The 19,482-nt window shown below is 40.9% G+C and overlaps 1 protein-coding gene across 4 annotated transcripts in view; it reads left to right on the plus strand.

Annotated features, from left to right (window-relative positions):
- The window catches only part of PLCL2 (phospholipase C like 2), a 188,458-nt gene that overhangs the window by 100,825 nt on the left and 68,151 nt on the right, over positions 1-19,482 (plus strand). For all 4 annotated transcript variants that reach the window (XM_015068497.3, XM_053221494.1, XM_053221493.1 and 1 more), the window contains exons 2-3: positions 13,054-15,540; positions 18,401-18,604. In XM_015068497.3, coding sequence (XP_014923983.2) covers positions 13,054-15,540; positions 18,401-18,604 — 2,691 coding nt within the window. The remainder of the gene's footprint in view (positions 1-13,053; positions 15,541-18,400; positions 18,605-19,482) is intronic.

Consider the following 19,482-nt stretch of genomic DNA (forward strand, 5'->3'; position numbering starts at 1 on the left):
TGTGTTAGAAAATCTTTTATTTACATATAACACCTCTAAGGAGAAAAGCGGTAGGTTTGGAATTGACTTTAATTTTAAGGATGTTCAATAATTAAAAAAAAATTGGACTGTAACAATGTGTACTATGTAACATTTTGAGATAATTGTTGACCGTTTAAAAGTTATTTTAGAAGTTTGCAAGTTTCTGTCTGGTGTTTGAAGTAGTAATCTTTGAGTTCATTCATTCAGGGGGGTTGATAAACTGTGTAACATGTAAACATGATATATCCTTGAGCTCAGTTTTATTATACTGGTAAGGCAGAAATAAAATAAATGCCTACATAAATGGACTGGTGATTCTAAAGTTGTAAAACAAATGGGGCCTTTTTCATTTGTTGACCTTTTAAAACAGGTGGTGAGTTGTATTTGCACACACAGGAAAAATGCGTATGATATCAAATATTTGCACATATTTGTATTTTTTCTGTCTGTGGCACAGTAGCATGCACTCCCAAGCTTGGGAGGCCTTCTCAGAGGAGTTGCTGACTCACATCCAGCCTCCTCTGGCCTGCTTCCCCTTCCGCTGCTCCCAGGCCCCATGAGCGGCTTCAAACCTTGTAGGCTCTTTCCTGTCTCTTTGCATATGCTGTTCCCTCTGATTAGCCTTCCCTTCCTTTTCATCTTCCATCAGGATCCAGCTCAAAAGTCACCCCTTGGGGGAAGCTAATGACAATCTAATCTCCTCTTGCTTTCCCAGAGGACTTTGCTCCTTCAGAGACATGTTCTCTTTCTCCAGCATTGTTAATTTCCCTTCTTTACTGGGTGAATCCCTTCAGCATAGAAAACTGCTCTATGGTCTCTGGTGTGAATAAACTCTTTCCCTCCCTCTAACTACCTTCTTCATGGAGTTAACCACACTCACTGTCTTTATTCCTCACTTTCCTTTCAGTCCTCAGGCCCCTAAACTATCCCTCAATATTCCCATCTAATTAGATGTCACCATTGTGTACCATTTCGCTGAGCCAGAAACTCAGCAGCTGTCTCAGATTCTTCCATTTTCTCACGTGCTGCCTCCAGTCCATTAGCCAGTGTCATCAGCTCTGTCACTGACATTGTGAAGCCATCCTCCTCTCTCTGTATCTGTCACCACTGTGACTCCAGCTACCATCGTCCCACATGTGGGGTGCTGTGGTTGTCTCTCTGCTTTTACCTCATCCTCAACTACTGTCCACTTGGCCCTATGTTAAAAGGCCAAATGAGACCACAGCAGTCTTCTTTAAGGAGTTGTCCTTGGAATGAAATCCAGTGCCTTCCTGTAAGATTCTGCAGGACCTAGCATCTGCCTCTCTGTGGTTTCATCCCCTTCCAGTCTTACCCAGCTAACTACACATCAGCCACACTGGTCTCCTTTGTGTGCTGGAGTACTCAAGTTCATATGGGTCTCAGGGTCTTTATACTAGTCATTCCTTCTTCCTGGAAGGCAGAGTGGAATGAGTAGTAGAGGGCAGACTCACCAGGAACAGGAAGGAGTTAGGGTGTTTGAAGGATCTGTCCAGAGTTTGTCTGGATGAAGAGCAAGAAGAAAGGGGACCCACAGACCACTGACCTCATCCAGGACCAGCTCTGTGAAATAGAGACTTAGGATCTGAGAAGTCCTGCAAGGTTTTTAGGGCTGAGAGCTGCACAGCAGGGGAGAGGCCTCCAGAGCCTGTTGGGCCTTAGCACTGAACTTGGGACTCAGGGTTTGGAGTAGCAGTTGCCAAGTTGGGTAAGCCTGGAAGAAAATATTAGAACTTCAGTTTAATTTTGTGAATGTTTTCTAGCATACACAATCTGTTAGTAGCTAGCACGTGTATTTAATAAACAAACACATCTTACAGGCATGCTCAATAATAAAAGCATGTGCACAGTGTACAAAAAGTAGTATTAAAAAAGTAAGTGCTTTCGCTCTGGAAAACAGTGTGGAGTTTCCTCAAAAAATTAAAAATAGATCTACCCTATGACCCAGCAATAGCACTGCTAGGAATTTATCCAAGGGATACAGGAGTGCTGATGCATAGGCAGACTTGTACCCCAATGTTTATAGCAGCACTTTCAACAATAGCCAAATTATGGAAAGAGCCTAAATGCCCATCAACTGATGAATGGATAAAGAAATTGTGATTTATATACACAACGGAATACTACGTGGCAATGAGAAAGAATGAAATATGGCCTTTTGTAGCAACGTGGATGGAACTGGAGAGTGTGATGCTAAGTGAAATAAGCCATACAGAGAAAGACAGATACCTTATGTTTTCACTCCTATGTGGATCCTGAGAAACTTAACAGAAGACCATGGGAGAGGGGAAGGAAAAAAGAAAAGGTTAGGGAGGGAGGCAAACCATAAGAGACTCTTGGAAACTGAGAACAAACTGAGGGTTGATGGGGGAGAGGGGAAAGTGGGTGATAGGCATTGAGGAGGGCACCTTTTGGGATGAGCACTGGGTGTTGTATGGAAACCAGTCTGACAATAAATTTCATATTTAAAAAAAACATCTACTTCAGGAAATCCCCCCCCTCCAAAAAAAATAAATAAAAAAAATTTGAAAAGTAGGTGCTTTAAAATTGGTGTGAAAGTCTCTCAACACAGAACAGCCCAATAGCAGATGATTTCACTGGTGAGTTCTGTCTACCAAACATTTAAAGAAGAATTAACATACCCTTCCTTTGCATTTCTTTGGTTTCAGTTGTAACATCTCCTCTTCCATTTTTTATTTTATTTGAGTCCTCTCTCTCTTTAGCTACAGGTCTGTCTATTCTGTTTATCCTTTCAAAAAGCCAACTCCTGGTTTCATTGATCTTTCCCATTGTCTAATTCGTCTCTATTTCATTTATTTCCCCTGTGATCTTTGCTCTTCCCTTCCTTTGACCAACTTTTGGCTTAGTTCTTTTTCTGGTTCCTTGAGGGTAAACTTAGGTTGTTTATTTGAGATTTTTCTTGTTTCTTAATGTAGGTATTTATTGCTGTGATTTCCCTCTTAAACTGCTTTCTCCATATCCATATGTTTTGGTATGTTGTGTTTCCATTTTCATTTGTCTCAAGGTATTTTTTTTCATTTCTTCTTTGACCCACTGGTTGTTCAGTAGCATTTTATTGTATCTCCACGTACTTGTGAATTTCCAGTTTTCTTTGTGTGATTGATTTCCAATTTCATACCAGCGTGGTCAGAAAAGATGCTTGATATGATGTCAGTCTTCATAAATTTTTAAGACTTATTTTGTGGCCTAACATGATCTATCCTGGAGAACATCCCATCTGCCCTTGAGAAGAATGTGTACTCTGTTGCCTTTGGATGGAATGTTGTGTACATATCTGCTAAGTTCATCTGGTCTTACATGTCACTTAAGGCCAGTGTTTCTTCACTGATTTTCTTTCTGGATGATCTATCTATTGAAGAAGGTGGGGTTTTAAGGTCTCCTCCTATTATTGTATTGCTGTGTATTTCTCTGTTTAGGTCTGCTAATATGTGCCTTGTATATTTAGGTGCTCCTATGTCAGATGCATAAATATTTATAAATGTTACATCCTCTTGTTGAGTTGACCCCTTTATCGTTGAGGTTACCAGGTCCTCATAAGGGGTTACTATTCTGACTGCCAGCGTTGATCCAGCCAAGGGCTGGAGAATATAAGACATAACCCATTTCCTCAAAAAGTTCATTTTCCGCTTGAGGAGATAAGGCTAACCCACATGAAACAATTAGAGAAATGAATAAGACTATAATTAAGTGTTAAATAATAGGGTAGAGACTCTACTGTATGAGTTTGGGGAAGAGACGGCATTGAGGGCTGGGCGAGTGTAGCCGCATGAATGGCTCAGAACTTAAAAGAATATTTTGTAGAAAGTAAGGTTTCCCTTTTATGTGATTCATTATTTTGTTTCTTTTTTTTTCTGATCTAATTGTTCACATACACTAATTTCATATGCAGATAAAACATTGGATTAAAAAAAGCCCCAGGAAGAAGTTTGTTTTTCCTATAAAATAAGATAGGAAATAATAAACAAGATGATTGCGTAGTAAATTGTCCGTGAAGCAGTTTTCCTTTTAAAATTTAATTCTAAAATAATTGTGGAAATACTAACACTTCTGACTGTAAGACCTACTGCGCCTCCTTCGCTGTGGTGGGTGTGGCCCCAAGGCAGAAGCCCTGCCTGCTTACTGGTCTCTGCAAAGCTTTCCTTCCTTCCTTCCTTCCTTCCTTCCTTCCTTCCTTCCTTCCTTCCTTCCTTCCTTCCTTCCTTCCTTCCTTTTTTTTTAAGATTTTATTTTTAAGTAATCTCTACATTCATCCTGGGACTTGAACTCACAGCCCCGAGATCAAGTCACATGCTGTACCAACTGAGCCAGCCAGGAAGCCCCTGAAGCTTTCCTTCTGAATCCTGACTACCCCTGGATGTCCATCATCTCCCCTTGATGCCAAGCAATGATAGATTTAAGGATAAGAAGTGAGGAAAATAAATTCTTCCTCCTATGCTATCCTGAAATACTGAAGAACCAGCACAATTTAGGTAGAAAATTGTGATTTGAGGAGTTATGCCTAGAATCAATTGTATTTGCAGCTAAGATTACATGGTATATGATTCAACTTGCATGGCTTTTAAAATTCAGTATGATTTACCAAACAGTTATTAACAATTAAAGTTATGTAACCACATCTTGAAATAGCTCTGTAGTATAGGAAGTCAGCAGGCTTTATAGTGTGCTGAATAAGGAATTACCATATACACAGTTGGGAAACATTGACAGTTTTCACACCAAAGTGGGCCACTTAAGTACCATTATTATAGATCATAAATTAAAATTCATTAAGATCAGTATTTTCACTGGAATGTAAAGTAGCGCTTATTTAGTTTATAGGAGCTCCATGCTCAACATTAAGTTTTTCATTACTGGAGAAAACCAATAGATGTTATTGCAGTTTACATTGGACACAGACGTACATTATGGTTTTGTAAATTTACTTTGAATAACTATTTCAGTGGCAGTGAATGTGTTTCACCAAAAGGGTATTGTCGTGGGGTGCCTGAGTGGCTCAGTCGGTTGGGCATCTGAGTTTGGCTCAGGTCATGATCTCACGGTTCATGGGTTCAAGCCTGCTTCGGGCTCTGTGCTGACAGCTCAGGGCCTGGAGACTGCTTCGGATTCAGTATCTCCCTCTCTCTGCCCCTCCCTCTCATCTCAAAAATAAATAAAAATTTAAAAAAGAGTATTTTCATGAAAATAATTGTATTCCATTGCGATCCTCTGCTTTCATAATTAAAGACCCTATTCTTTTCAGAGCAGGTGTAACCCATTGCATCAAATGATTTGGAAGCTTTAACCTGACCTTGAAAACTTCATTTTACAGGAATTGGAAATGTGTTTTCTTTGCATGGAGTTATTTTGAACACTGTAGGAAATATTATGGTATGGGAGTATGAGGTAGAAGGAATCACCTGAATAATTCTTATCAGAAAATGCTTTGAGTGAAGTCATTTGATTAGTTTTTAGACAAAAATATTATGGGGATCATTGCTATGAATGTCGTGGTGCAACCTGTTGAAGCTTTATTCTGAGAGGGCACCTGGCTGCCTTTGACAGTTTCCCAGTATGTCTTAGACATGACATCCACTGGGTCCTACAAGTAGCATTAACTAGTAACCTTAGTTAAAAAAGACCCAGAGGGGAAATGTGCTCATTCTATTCGTCTGGAATGGGACTAACTTTCAACAAATTCTAAGTGATTAGAGTATTGCAATTGTACATTTATGATAGTGTTTCTTTTTATTTTTATTTCATGAAGAAATAATTTCAGCCTGAAATGTATTTATTGAGCAGCAATAAAGAAGGTACAAACCTTCAGACAGCATTTAGAGCACTTTCCAACTATGAACTCACTTATCCATTATAAGAACCCTATGAGGTAGATACTATAAATAACACATGGGGACACAGGTATTTTTTTTAATCTCTATTTTACAAGTGGGAAATGGAGGCATAGAGAATATGCAATACTAGCTCCCATCTTGTGGCTCATAGTATTTCTGTGGGTAACTCGTAAACTAAAAAGTTTATAAACTGTTGGATTATTTTGTTCTACCTTGGAATAAAGAAAACCGTTTCACAGCTATGAATAAGAACTCTGTGATTGATTGGCTTTGCTGTTTTTGTTAGTAAAATTCTGTTACTTCTATCCATGAATTATGTAGTTTTCTTTTGCTTTCTTGTCTCTCAGTTTGTCATTTCTCTTTTGGAGAGCCTTAAAATTTCCTTGACATCCCTAAAAAACACATATCCTTGGCCTTTAACATTTAAGGTTCACATTCATTTTTAGAAAATGATCATCTCTTTCTTTGCCTCTGGAAACTTATGTTAATAAGGGCCATGATGGGGCGCCTGGGTGGCTCAGTCGGCTGAGCGACCAACTTCAGCTCAGGTCATGATCTCGCGGTTTGTGAGTTCAAGCCCTGCGTTGGGCTCTGTGCTGACAGCTCAGAGCCCAGAGCCTGTTTCGGATTCTGTGTCTCCCTCTCTCTGCCCCTCCCCTGCTTGCACTCTGTCTCTCCCTCTTTCTCAAAAATAAATAAACATAAAAAAAATTTTTTTTTTTTAAAGTAAGGGCCATGATTCTAAACCTCTTAAGAGGAGGAGGGATGGGTTTGCATATCACTTTCAGAATCCAATCACAGTCTTTTGGGGCCTCTGAAACCCACCTGTGACCCTTCAGAGACCTACCCATAGCTTAAGGACACCTTTGTTGGTGGAAGCACATGAGAATTTAGGGACTACATTCCTTTAAAAGGGAATAACTTTTGAAAACTATTCATTACATGGAGTACATTAGCAAGCTGGGTCAAGTAGATGCCCTGTGGTTAGATGTAAGTGGACTACCTGTAATCCATCTGGATCATAATTCTGATGTATATTCCTCTGTATATAACTTAAAAATTTTTTCTTTTTGTATTTGTTTTTCAGCAGCTTGATTGTGACCTGTCTTGGGTAGAGGGTAATGTGTGTGTGTGTGTGTGTGTGTGTGTGTGTGTGTGTGTGTGTGTGTGTCCTGTAATTTGGATTGAATGCTAGGCATCATGTTTAATAAAGACTGAGGTAAAGAGTACTTATACTGAGAAATGAACATGCCTCTTCCTCTTCTGGGTCATTAGTGTTGGGGAAGTTAAGCTAATCTAGTCCATAATTGAGCTGGTTTTGTATTTTGAGTTGCCATTGTTACCTTGTTACCTTCAGTGTACCACTGACTTTACATTTCTCCACCAGTGGGCCACCATAACCTTGTGTTGAAGTGGGGGCTAGGGTCCCAGAGGGTTTACTCATTGTTCCTGTTCTGCCCTCAGCTTTCATCTACAAAGTCTGTGTGAGAAAGGGATCTCTCTCCATGTTCTTACCCCTCCTCTATGGTACACTGCCTGTTACTTGGTGCTGGGCTTCTGGGGGAGTCTGGGGGAGTTGTTGGTCCTCCTGGTCTCGTTTCAATATTAGGCAGCCCTCTGCTCCTGTGCATCAGGGCTGGGACCTTGTCAGCATTCCTGTCCTGCTTCCCATAGAAGGGAGTATCTGTGCTGAGTTTGGGCAGAGACAGTTTTCTGCCCCTCTTCTGATGGTAGTCAGGTTCTGTTTTTATTGGTGCAGGCTTCTAAGTCCAAGAGGTTCTCCTATCCCTTGGGGCAGTAGAGCTTTGCCTGGCTTTAGAGATAGATGGATTTTGCTTCTACCCTTCCCCCAGTGGACCTAGGAGAAAGACGGCTTGCTGCTCTTCCCTCAGGGGTGTAAAGCTTTTGCTTCAATATAGTAAGGTAGTTGGGGAAACAGGCAGTTTTAATTGCCTGTGACCTGGAGAGGGGTTCTCTCTCTTGCTCTCCCCCCCCCCCATCTTTTTCAGGAGCACCCATGAAGAAGGCTTAAAAATGAGTACAAACTCTCCCTGTGTCTGGGACTCCTGGTTACTCTACACTGATATACTAGCCCACACTTGGCCTTTATGAATTCCTTAAAATTTTAGCGGACTTCTCACAGGCCTCCCTGGTGGCCTCTTCCTCCATGCTCTGTCAAACATGAAACAGTTTCTATGTCTTGTCTCTCCTTGGAAGGGCTTGTCACTCTTTGGAATTCAGTTCCAAACTTGGTTGTTTTGTGACCACAGTTCTCTGATGAATAGAAGAAAACATGATTTTACAGATAGTCTGGCTTTTTCTTGTTATAGTAGGGAGTGATGTTCTCTCTTGGCTTTGGCTTTCCACATTTTAAGCTATCAACTTTTTTTTTTTTTAATGTTTGTTTTTGAGAGAGAGAGAGACAGAGTGCGAGTGGGGGAGGGTCAGAGAGAGAGAGAGGGAGACACAGAATCTGAAGCAGGCTCCAGGCTCCGAACTGTCGGCACAGAGCCCAATACGGGGCTCAAACTCATGAACTGCGAGATCATGACCTGAACCAAAGTCGAATGCTAAACCGACTGAGTCACCCAGGTGGCCCTCTAAGCTGTCATCTTAACTTGTACTTAGTCACATGGGTGACCTTCAAGTCACCTATAGGTTCCCAAGCCATAAGCTGATCTGTGCCCTCATAGACTCCTTGCCAAAGTTGGGTCAGGGTGAACTCTTGGTGATACAGTAGAGGGCATCATGGGAGAGGGAACCCTCAAGGAGAAGAATCCATGGGCCAAGCAGCTTTCTGTTATTTGCAGTAAGAGGACTTCCACGTGAGTGGGAAGCAACATCTGACCATACCTAGCTTTTCTTTTATTCCTTTCAATCCATATGATTGTATAAAATGACCTTCAAAGTGACCGACTTTGCTCTACATCCCTTTTTTTTTTTTTTCCTTTTTTGCTCATCTTGAAGAGCACATCAAAGTTTTAACAATGAATGAAAAACCTTGGCAAGGTAACTCTGATGTGCTCAGCGTGACTTATTCCTTCAATTCAGGGTTATTGTTACTGAGCTTAAGAAAGACCAGGCCTTGCTGTGCTCCTTTAAGGGGTCTCAAGTTGTTTCTGGGGGTGTTTTGTTTTCTTTTTTTAAGGATAGACATTTCTTTAACCTGGTGTTTCTTAACTCTCTTTAATCCTAGGCCCCCTTCAATCAACATAAAGATCTCAGGTCTTTCTTTAATGTTATTTATAAATGAAATTGAATAACTTGACTCAAACTGGAGGGACAAACGGCTGCTTAGTTTCCATACTGCCTCCCCTTCTTCATGCTGTTATGTCCTGCCCCCATCCCCACACTGACATCACTGCCTTTATGTAGAATTCAGCGTTTCAGGGTGGATGTAGAGGTGGGTGTTTTGGAAGCCGATATTCCTCCAGACTGAACATTTGTCTTTTGTTCCTTCTCTTGGTGTTAATAAGTGCTGATAGCAGAAATCCACCAATGGGCCAGATTTGCATTCTCTTTGACCACTCAGAAGCTTTAGATGGTGAGGACTTACAAGAGCCAGCTCTTTTTAAAAGTAGTTTGAGGCACCTCCATCTCGGCAGAAACTTGTGTTTTTTCCCTCTGGTGTTAGGTGATGAGTGCATGGAAGTTATATGCATTTTGTTTTCTTTAGGTAAAAAGACTATATATGTAGCACATATGGTTTGATAACTTTTCACTGTTAAATTCAGCTAACCTTAAGAGACAACACAGCAAATAGATTCCAGGTCTGATACTGATGCAATACAGCTGACCCTTGGTCAACGTGGATTTGAATGTGTGAGTCCCCTCACACATGGACTTTTTGTCAATAAATACAATCTAGTCCTGTAAATGTATTTTCTGTTCCTGACATTTGCTTAATAACATTTCCTCTGGCTTACTTTGTTGTAAGAATATAGTATGTAATACGTATAGCATGTAAAATATGTTTTACTAATCAACCAGTTATGTTATGGATAAGGTTCCGGTCGGTAGTAGGCTATGAGCAGTTAAGTTTTTGGGGCATCACAAGTTATACATGGGTTTTTCAACTGTGTGGGGGGTTGGTGCCCCTAACCCTCACGTTGGTCAAGAGTGAACTGTACTTGGTCACTGCTGGACTGAAAAGTGAAAGCCAAGTAGAAGTGAGTAGGTGTGAGGTAAAGATTCTGGGACTCGGGCAAGTTGGGGGCCTGGATCTCCTGCCATTGAACCTCAGTTGTCCTCCCCTCCCACACAAGGACTTCTGTCCTTCTCTTTCCTTACTCTTGGCCAGAGGGGACTGGCCTGCCTTCACATCTTCCGGTTGTTTCCAGCCAGTGATTCTGGTCCGCCCGCTGGTGAGGGCAAGCTCACACACCCGTTCTCCTTTTTGGTCTCTGAGCAAGCACATGCCTCTGTCGTGTTTCCTAATAGCTTCATCTGTCAGGGAGGAAGGAGGCTTTGGCGCACTCTAGAGAGGACAGGATGGTTCTGGGCAACAGCAGATAGAGGGGGAAGAAGAGACAGGAAAGTCTCTGGTGAGGGAGGTCCTTGCTGTCATTACATCACCCTGTGCTTGGGTGACCATCACATTCGTGTGTCTACAGTGGATGATCAGAACTCACCAATCAAAACCTGGCTGGCTTGTGAAAAGCAAAGCAATGTTTTTAAAGCCTCAAGTATGGTGTTTAAGTTCCTGCCTATCCCACAGATGAGGGTGTGTGAGCACAGAAGAATGTTATTAATGTGCTTTGCAATTTGGCCTTTTCGTCTTAATAACAAAGAAAACTATGAATTTGAAATGTATCAATTGTAGTAAGTTAGAATCAATATGTTGTAACTGACAGAATAAAAGATTACAATGTTGAGGAAATGCTATATATATTCTTAATGGATAAATGGATAAGCACCTCCATTTATCTTTGTGACTTCTTTTTACTAGTGGCATCTAGAGATATAATGTATAAAGACTATAAAATTCCCTTACTTAATTACTATGTTGTCTTTACTGAAGGTACATGTGTGTTTTTAAAGGTAAAGACAATCCTTATTCTGAAAAATAGGAAATTTATACATTTGTTTCGTGCCCTTATGCATGGCTGATTACAAATTTAATTTCATGCCAACTTGCTTGAATAGATAGAAGGCAGTCTATGCTTTAGGGATCTGGAACAGCTATGATACAATGCATCTTATGGATACAATTGCCACAGTTTTTATGTCTTTTGCACTTTATTGTTCTGAGGATTCAATTGCAAAGAAATACTCTGCCTTGTGGCTTTTATGTTTTATCTTGGCATTTAGATCACAAAAGCCTCTATGGTTCATTTTCAAACTTTGAGGGAAATGATACCCATATGATTTAAAGTTTAAGTTTAATTACCTTCTGCAAATTGCTTTTGGAAGTATAGGTAGTCAAAAAGTAAGAGTGGTTTTAAATTGCAGATGCAGAGAATAGCATAATCACTTTCTAAAATGTAGAGGTTTTACTCAAAATAGATTCTTTCCAGAGCAGGAAAGTTAGAATTGCTTTTGTATAATATTTTTCATGCTCTTTTCTTTATTGCCACGGAAGTTATATTATGTCAATCTCCATGTCTATTCCCTATGTATGAATATAATGACTTACTGAAAATTTTTCAAATATTTCACATACCTCCTGAAAGACAATAGCATGTTTTAGGTTAAAATTGTGAAAATCGTGAAAGAGGCTTTGAGGTCATTTGAGCATGTAAAGAAAATACTAAAAGTGTCTGTCTGCACAGGGAAAGAACTTAAAATACACACAGAGGTGTGGCATTGACATCTTAAGGTGGGCACCTATTACACTGTGCGAGAAAGTTAAGGGGTGTGCCGTTGGTGATACAGACTTCTTTAGAAATAGATGCTGCCGAAAGTTTTTCACTTGATAGTGTTAATAACCTGTTGATATTGGAAGTACCTAGGTGACATTGTCCTAAGCACTAGCCTGGTGCATGCTAGTAGGCTTTAATAAACCCAACTCTAGAATTTAGAAGCACCCTCAGCTGTAATCTAGGCCTCCGATGCAGATTCATTACCCCCACAACAGTAAAACCATACCTATCTGAAGTCTTTAGAAACGTGACTAATCTAATAGGAGACTCTGATGAGCCAGGAATCTCTGCTGGGATTTCAGTGTCTACTCACTTAACACACAATTTAGTGGTCACTACTTAGCTTTGTCTGGTCTTTTGGCATATATAGTTTCCAGAAATGTCTAGACATCTTAGTGTGTACAAGTGGTCAGGAAGTGGTGTTCAAACTTTAGTGTGCATCCCCATCACCCAGAGTGTTACCTACGATGCAAATTCCTGGGCACTAACCCTTGGAGATCTGATTCCCTGAGCCTAGGGATCTGCTTTCTAATCAGCAACCTGGGTGGTTGTGAGGCAAATGGTGTGGTGACAGCCCTTTGAGAAACACGAGTATGGGAGATGTGCACACACGCAGAGCCTGCTTTGTGGGTGTATGACCTGTGCGGTTGTGCAGGCCCCACACTCAGAAGGGTCCTGCACTTTGGCTTAATGCTCTTCTGTCACCTTAAAATTCTTAACGATTTTGGACAAGGAGTCCTGCATTTTCATTTTTCCCTGAGCTCTGAAAATTATGTAGCCAGCTCTCTGTACAGGATTTCATTGTGTATTATTGAAATTGTGTTTTTTGACACCCACGGACTGCAATTATTCAATAATGATTTTTTTTTTACTTGTTTATATTAGGCTGTAAACTCCAGGGCCCCTTCTCAGCTCTGTAAGTGATTGAGTATCATTTATCACAGAACATTCAATAGGAAATCTTAACAGAATGATTTTCTTGAAGAAATTTAATTTTTAAAATGTTTATTTATTTAGAGAGAGACAGAGAGTGAGAGCATGCGTGTGTGTCGGGAAAGGGGCGGGGGGAAGGGGCAGAGATAGAGTAGAGAGAGAAGCCTAAGCAGGCTCAGTGCTATCAGCACAGAGCCCAGCGCAGGGCTCAGTCTCATGAACCATGAGCTCATGCCCGGAGCCAAGATCAGGAGTTGGACACTTAACCAGCTGAGCCACCCAGGAGCCCCTAAAAATTTAATTTTTATTCCTAGTCTTGAACATAGATGCCTGTGTTTATGTTATTCTTATACACTATTTTTTTCTCCCAGGATGGTACAAAACAGAAAAGAGAACGGAAGAAGACAGTCTCGTTTAGTAGCATGCCAACAGAGAAGAAGATCAGCAGTGCAAGTGATTGCATCAATTCGATGGTTGAGGGTTCAGAACTCAAAAAGGTTCGCTCCAACTCCAGGATTTACCACAGGTATTTTTTACTGGATGCCGACATGCAGAGCCTGAGGTGGGAGCCATCTAAGAAGGATTCCGAGAAAGCCAAGATTGACATTAAATCCATTAAGGAAGTGAGGACGGGAAAAAATACAGACATATTCCGCAGCAATGGCATTTCTGACCAGATATCTGAAGACTGCGCATTTTCAGTCATATACGGAGAGAATTATGAGTCACTTGATTTGGTTGCCAACTCTGCAGATGTTGCGAACATCTGGGTTACGGGACTGCGGTACCTAATTTCTTATGGAAAACATACACTTGATATGTTAGAAAGTAGCCAAGACAACATGAGGACTTCTTGGGTTTCACACATGTTTAGTGAAATTGATGTAGAAGACCTTGGACATATAACTCTGTGTAATGCTGTGCAGTCCATCAGAAACCTCAATCCCGGTTTAAAAACTAGCAAAATTGAGCTCAAGTTCAAAGAATTGCACAAATCCAAGGACAAAGCTGGTACTGAAGTCACAAAGGAAGAATTTGTTGAGGTTTTCCATGAGCTTTGTACCAGACCTGAAATTTATTTCCTTTTAGTTCAGTTTTCAAGCAATAAAGAATTTCTTGATACCAAGGACCTTATGATGTTTCTTGAGGCAGAGCAGGGTGTGGCACATATAAATGAGGAAATTAGCCTTGAGATTATTCACAAATATGAGCCATCCAAAGAAGGTAAGGAAAAGGGCTGGCTTTCCATAGATGGGTTCACTAACTACCTTATGTCACCTGACTGTTATATATTTGATCCAGAACATAAGAAGGTCTGTCAAGATATGAAGCAACCTTTGTCTCATTACTTTATAAACTCATCTCATAATACATACTTAATAGAGGATCAGTTCCGAGGTCCCTCTGATATCACGGGATACATCCGAGCTCTTAAAATGGGTTGCCGGAGTGTTGAGTTAGATGTATGGGACGGGCCAGATAATGAACCTGTAATTTACACGGGCCACACCATGACCTCTCAGATAGTCTTCCGCAGTGTCATTGATATTATTAACAAGTACGCATTCTTTGCTTCAGAGTATCCTCTTATCTTATGTTTAGAAAATCACTGTTCTATTAAACAGCAGAAGGTAATGGTTCAGCACATGAAGAAAATTTTAGGAGACAAGCTCTATACAACATCACCCAATGTAGAGGAATCTTATCTGCCATCCCCAGATGTCCTGAAGGGGAGGATACTAATTAAAGCCAAGAAGCTGTCCTCAAATTGCTCAGGCGTAGAAGGGGATGTTACTGATGAAGATGAGGGAGCAGAAATGTCTCAGAGGATGGGAAAGGAGAATGTGGAGCAGCCCAACAATGTGCCTGTGAAGCGATTTCAGCTATGTAAAGAACTGTCTGAACTGGTGAGCATCTGCAAGTCGGTTCAGTTCAAAGAATTTCAGGTGTCATTTCAGGTTCAGAAGTACTGGGAAGTGTGTTCATTTAACGAAGTGCTTGCCAGCAAATATGCCAATGAGAATCCAGGGGACTTTGTAAATTACAACAAACGTTTCCTTGCTAGGGTTTTCCCCAGCCCCATGAGAATTGACTCCAGTAACATGAACCCTCAAGACTTTTGGAAGTGTGGTTGTCAGATCGTAGCCATGAACTTTCAGACCCCAGGCCTGATGATGGACCTGAATATTGGCTGGTTCAGGCAGAATGGGAACTGTGGCTATGTCCTTCGGCCGGCCATCATGAGGGAGGAAGTGTCTTTCTTCAGTGCCAACACAAAGGACTCCGTCCCTGGGGTTTCACCTCAGCTTCTTCACATTAAAATCATTAGCGGGCAGAACTTTCCCAAACCCAAAGGATCAGGTGCCAAAGGTGATGTAGTGGATCCTTACGTCTATGTTGAAATTCACGGAATCCCTGCCGACTGTGCGGAACAAAGGACAAAAACAGTGCACCAGAATGGGGATGCTCCCATTTTTGATGAAAGCTTTGAATTTCAAATCAACCTTCCTGAACTGGCCATGGTGCGCTTTGTTGTACTAGATGATGACTACATTGGGGATGAGTTCATTGGTCAGTACACAATCCCCTTTGAATGTTTACAAACAGGCTACCGCCATGTCCCCTTGCAGTCACTGACTGGAGAGGTCCTAGCACACGCTTCTTTGTTTGTCCACGTGGCCATTACTAACCGAAGAGGAGGAGGGAAACCACATAAAAGGGGCCTTTCTGTGAGAAAAGGGAAGAAATCCAGGGAATATGCATCTTTAAGAACATTGTGGATTAAAACTGTAGATGAGGTGTTCAAGAATGCCCAGCCCCCTATACGCGATGCCACAGATCTGAGAGAGAACATGCAGGTACGTTCTTGTGGTTAAGTATTTACTCAACGGCTTTTCTTCACATGAAGGCTTTGGAAGGGTTTGTTTTTATAATACTGTGTTTGATTTTAAATAATTTGTAAATTCTAATTCGTTATTAGACCATTTACCACTAGTCTCATTTTTTTATCATTTAAGTTTCCAAAACTGTAGTTGGTATTGAAAATATTGATAATGTATTAGAATCAGTTTTTATTGAAATGAAATGAAATGTTATTAATATTAAAATAAATTTTCTGTCTCACATAACCATATCCTAGTCCTTGTTAATCCTAGTCCTTGTCTGCTTAACGGATCCCCATTTTTTTTTCTAAGAATGTACACGGGAATCTCTGGTTTTTCTGAATAAATAATCTTTATTATCTTTAGCTGGAGCACACTTTGAGGACTTACCAAAATAAAAGGGACAGGTTCCAGTCCTTTCTTCTGGAGCTACAGTACTAGGAAAATAGCAAGCCCTTAAGTGAGCCATTGCATTTGTGTTTTGAGCCTCCTCTTGATTTTAGAGGACAGCTATTTAATTGTTTAAGTAAAAGACATGTGGCATCTATATTTATTAGAAGTCTAAGATAATAATTACCTCTAAACTGTATAATCACTAAAAGCAATCAGGAATTAATGTGTAATTAAGGATCGTCCACATGTCCAGCAATATACTAAGGCCTGCCTCACAGAGCTAAGCGGCCCTAACCCGGCCCAGTGTGTGAGAGAGCCACATCTGTGGTAGCTGCTCGGCATGTGTTTGTATTATATATATGTGCGTTATATACGTGTATATATATGTATTATATATATAACGTATCAGTTGATTTTATATATATATGTGTGTGTATATATATATATATATTTTATATATATATGTGTGTGTATATATATATATATATATATATATATATATATATAACCATTATGAAAAGAATGCCAGCAGCAAGTAAACCTGATTCAGAATATTCAGATTTCAACCCTGTACTGATGTTATAGATACCTCATTACTAAAAAGACCTTACCACAATGGAGAAATTTTATTCTCTTTCTCTCCAAGTAAAAGCATAACAGAAACCCAAAGGGCTTTTCCCTGTTTCTCAGGGTGAAAATGGTTTGGTAAACCCTCAGCTCTGAGCAAGCCACACGGTCCCCTGCCACAGGGCTGCTGTTGTGTGTGTGACACAGCCTTCCCGTGAAGATTCTCCAGAGCTCGAACATCCTGTTTCCAGAGCTGCGTGTCTGCACTGACCCCGACAGGGCAGTCGGTGGCGGGGTTTAACGAGCACCTGCCAGGCATGCAGTCTGGGCCATGAGGACGCAGCTGTGAACAAGCGGTCCCTTTAGTTGGGAGTGGGCAGTGGGGGGGGGGGGAATCAGACCGTGAGCAGGTAGGCGAATGAGCACATAGGTCAGTTGCAGACACAAGCAAGGGCTGTGAAGAAAATAAAACAGGAAGGGGTGATGGAGTTATTGGGAGACCCTGCTGTCGATATCACAGCCGTGGTTTATCGTCACAAGCAGTCGACATACAGGTGATTTTGAGCAAAATAACATTGAGTTTGATGTCCATGTTTAAAGAGCTACTAATAAGAAAATGTTTAAATCTAAAGCAAAGTGCTACTCATTTCTAAGACTGGGCTATCTGAAAGCAGAAGACACAGGACTTGGAAGGCCCGACTCCTCCCCTCTGGCCGCCATGCCCAGATAGGGACCCCATGTGTGTCTGGAATAACTCCTATTCTGGTTAGGATGTACCTGTTGTTATAGCATAGTGATTAAAAGCATAGGTCTCAACATCGGCAGATTCGGGCAAAATCTTGACTCCTTCACTTACCAGCTGTGTGTCCTTAGAGAAATAACAGAGAGAGGTTACAGCCAAGACTCAGTTTCTTCACCCACTGCGTGGCTCTTTGAGAGAATTAGAGGAGGTAGTACGTAGTAAGTATGCCTACTGTAGCTTCGCACTTGGTAAGTGCTCAAAGAATGCCGGCTTATGGTGTTTTACACTCTCAAGAGGTTTTCTTTAACGGATATTTTAATGGCATACCTCTGGTGATTAGCAAAAAGAGAGAGGGAGAAACCTTGAAATCAGTGGGCACACTAATAGGGACGGTCTCCCGGTGGGCAGGCCTCCCCAGTAAACTGCAGTGCCCTCACAATCCCTTTCAATTTTCTGGTGGTTTACTGGCCATCTTTGGCATCCCTTGGCTGGCAGATCACTGCCTTCATCTTTATATGACTTTCAAAGCTAAGAAGCAGAGATAGAGCAGACTTTCTTATGCCCTCAGAGGAACAGACCATATCAAAACCTTGATCTTGGACTTCTAGCCTCCATAAGTGAGATAATAAATTTGTTGTTTAAACCGCACCCCCCCCCCCAAAAAAAAATTCCTTTAGATTTGGAGCCGGCATAACCAGATGAGAGACATTCAAGTTTCTGTCTCACAAATACCCTTTTCCCTTTCTGATGGCTAACATATTTGACACTTACTTTAAACCCGATTTTTTTTTCTTTACCTCTTTTGAGTACAGAAGCCATTCTTTTTGTTTGCTCATGATTGCATACCAGCCTTAGCACCACTGTGAACTTTGATCGGAAAAGAGGCTTTACCCTTCAGAAGAATTTTACTTCTGATAAATTGGTATTGCAAATGTATGTCTATAACTGTATTTGCTTTGGAAAATAGCCAATTTTTCCTGGAATAAAATAATCATTAGCTAATTCTGTCATAACATTGTTAATAACCATTGTATCAGGCAGTTCAAATATAATCAAGTATATCAAGTAAAATATCCGTGAGAAATTAAGGCCTCTGGTTAATTACAAAGTGCCTCCTTTCTTTCCTCTTAACAGAATGCAGTGGTGTCATTCAAAGAGCTGTGTGGCCTCTCCTCTGTGGCCAATCTCATGCAGTGCATGTTGGCGGTATCTCCCCGCTTTCTGGGAGCTGATAACACACCCCTCGTGGTCCTGAATCTTAGCGAGCAGTATCCCACGATGGAGTTGCAGGGAATCGTGCCTGAGGTTCTAAAGAAGATTGTAACAACTTACGACATGGTGAGTTGTTGTTTGTACTTTTATGGAGCCCGAGTGAGAGAGACATCTTAAGACAGACGATATACCAGACATACTTAGGCGCTCTTGTTAAGATGTGCTTTCCTATCTCATGCTTCATGTGGCTCTGTTGGAAAAATTATTCCTCTGACTTCGCTGTATATGAAAGAGCTTATTCTTTTGTTGTTGTTTTAGAAAGCAGGATTCAGAAACACTTCTCTCAGTTGGATTAAATAGTCGTTAGCTTTTCAAGAATATATCTGAATTGATTTCGAAAGCATACACTATTTTCTACACATACATAGCAAAGAATTTTTTTTTCGTATTTCTCTGCAATCAGAGAAAATTTGCTCAGTTTTGTTTTGTTTTCATTTTTGAGACTGGTAAAAGTGAGAAGTTTAATTTTTTCTAAAATAAGTTTTAAACACCATTAGGGGCAATTTCTTCCATCACATGATTATAATATTTGATGCTTTCCTTCCTTACAGCCGCTTCTCTGAGATACCTGTAATTTGTAATCAACTTAACGTTAATGAGGTATCCTCAGGATAGCTAGAATATTACATTTTTGTGTTTACATAGATCTTGCATTTTCATAATCACATCCTGCTCTTATTGTGTTTTTCGGCTTTGCATAGCTCTAAGGGAGAATTAGTGGGTGAACAGCACTGTTTCACGCTCACAACGTAGTGGAGGCTGTCAGAACTCATGAGTGCTGGCTGTTGCTCTTACAGCCTGTGAGGTTTGGTGCTGTTGGGCAGCCCTCTCCCACATTGGCCAGGCTGTCAGCCTTTGCTCCTCAGGGTGCTCAGAGGTAAGAGGCCACACCCACTACGTCCTCCACATGAAATGCATGAGCTAAGACCACAGAACCCTAGGCT

This window comes from Acinonyx jubatus, chromosome C2 (assembly GCF_027475565.1).
Source record: "Acinonyx jubatus isolate Ajub_Pintada_27869175 chromosome C2, VMU_Ajub_asm_v1.0, whole genome shotgun sequence".
Classification (NCBI taxonomy): domain Eukaryota; kingdom Metazoa; phylum Chordata; class Mammalia; order Carnivora; family Felidae; genus Acinonyx; species Acinonyx jubatus.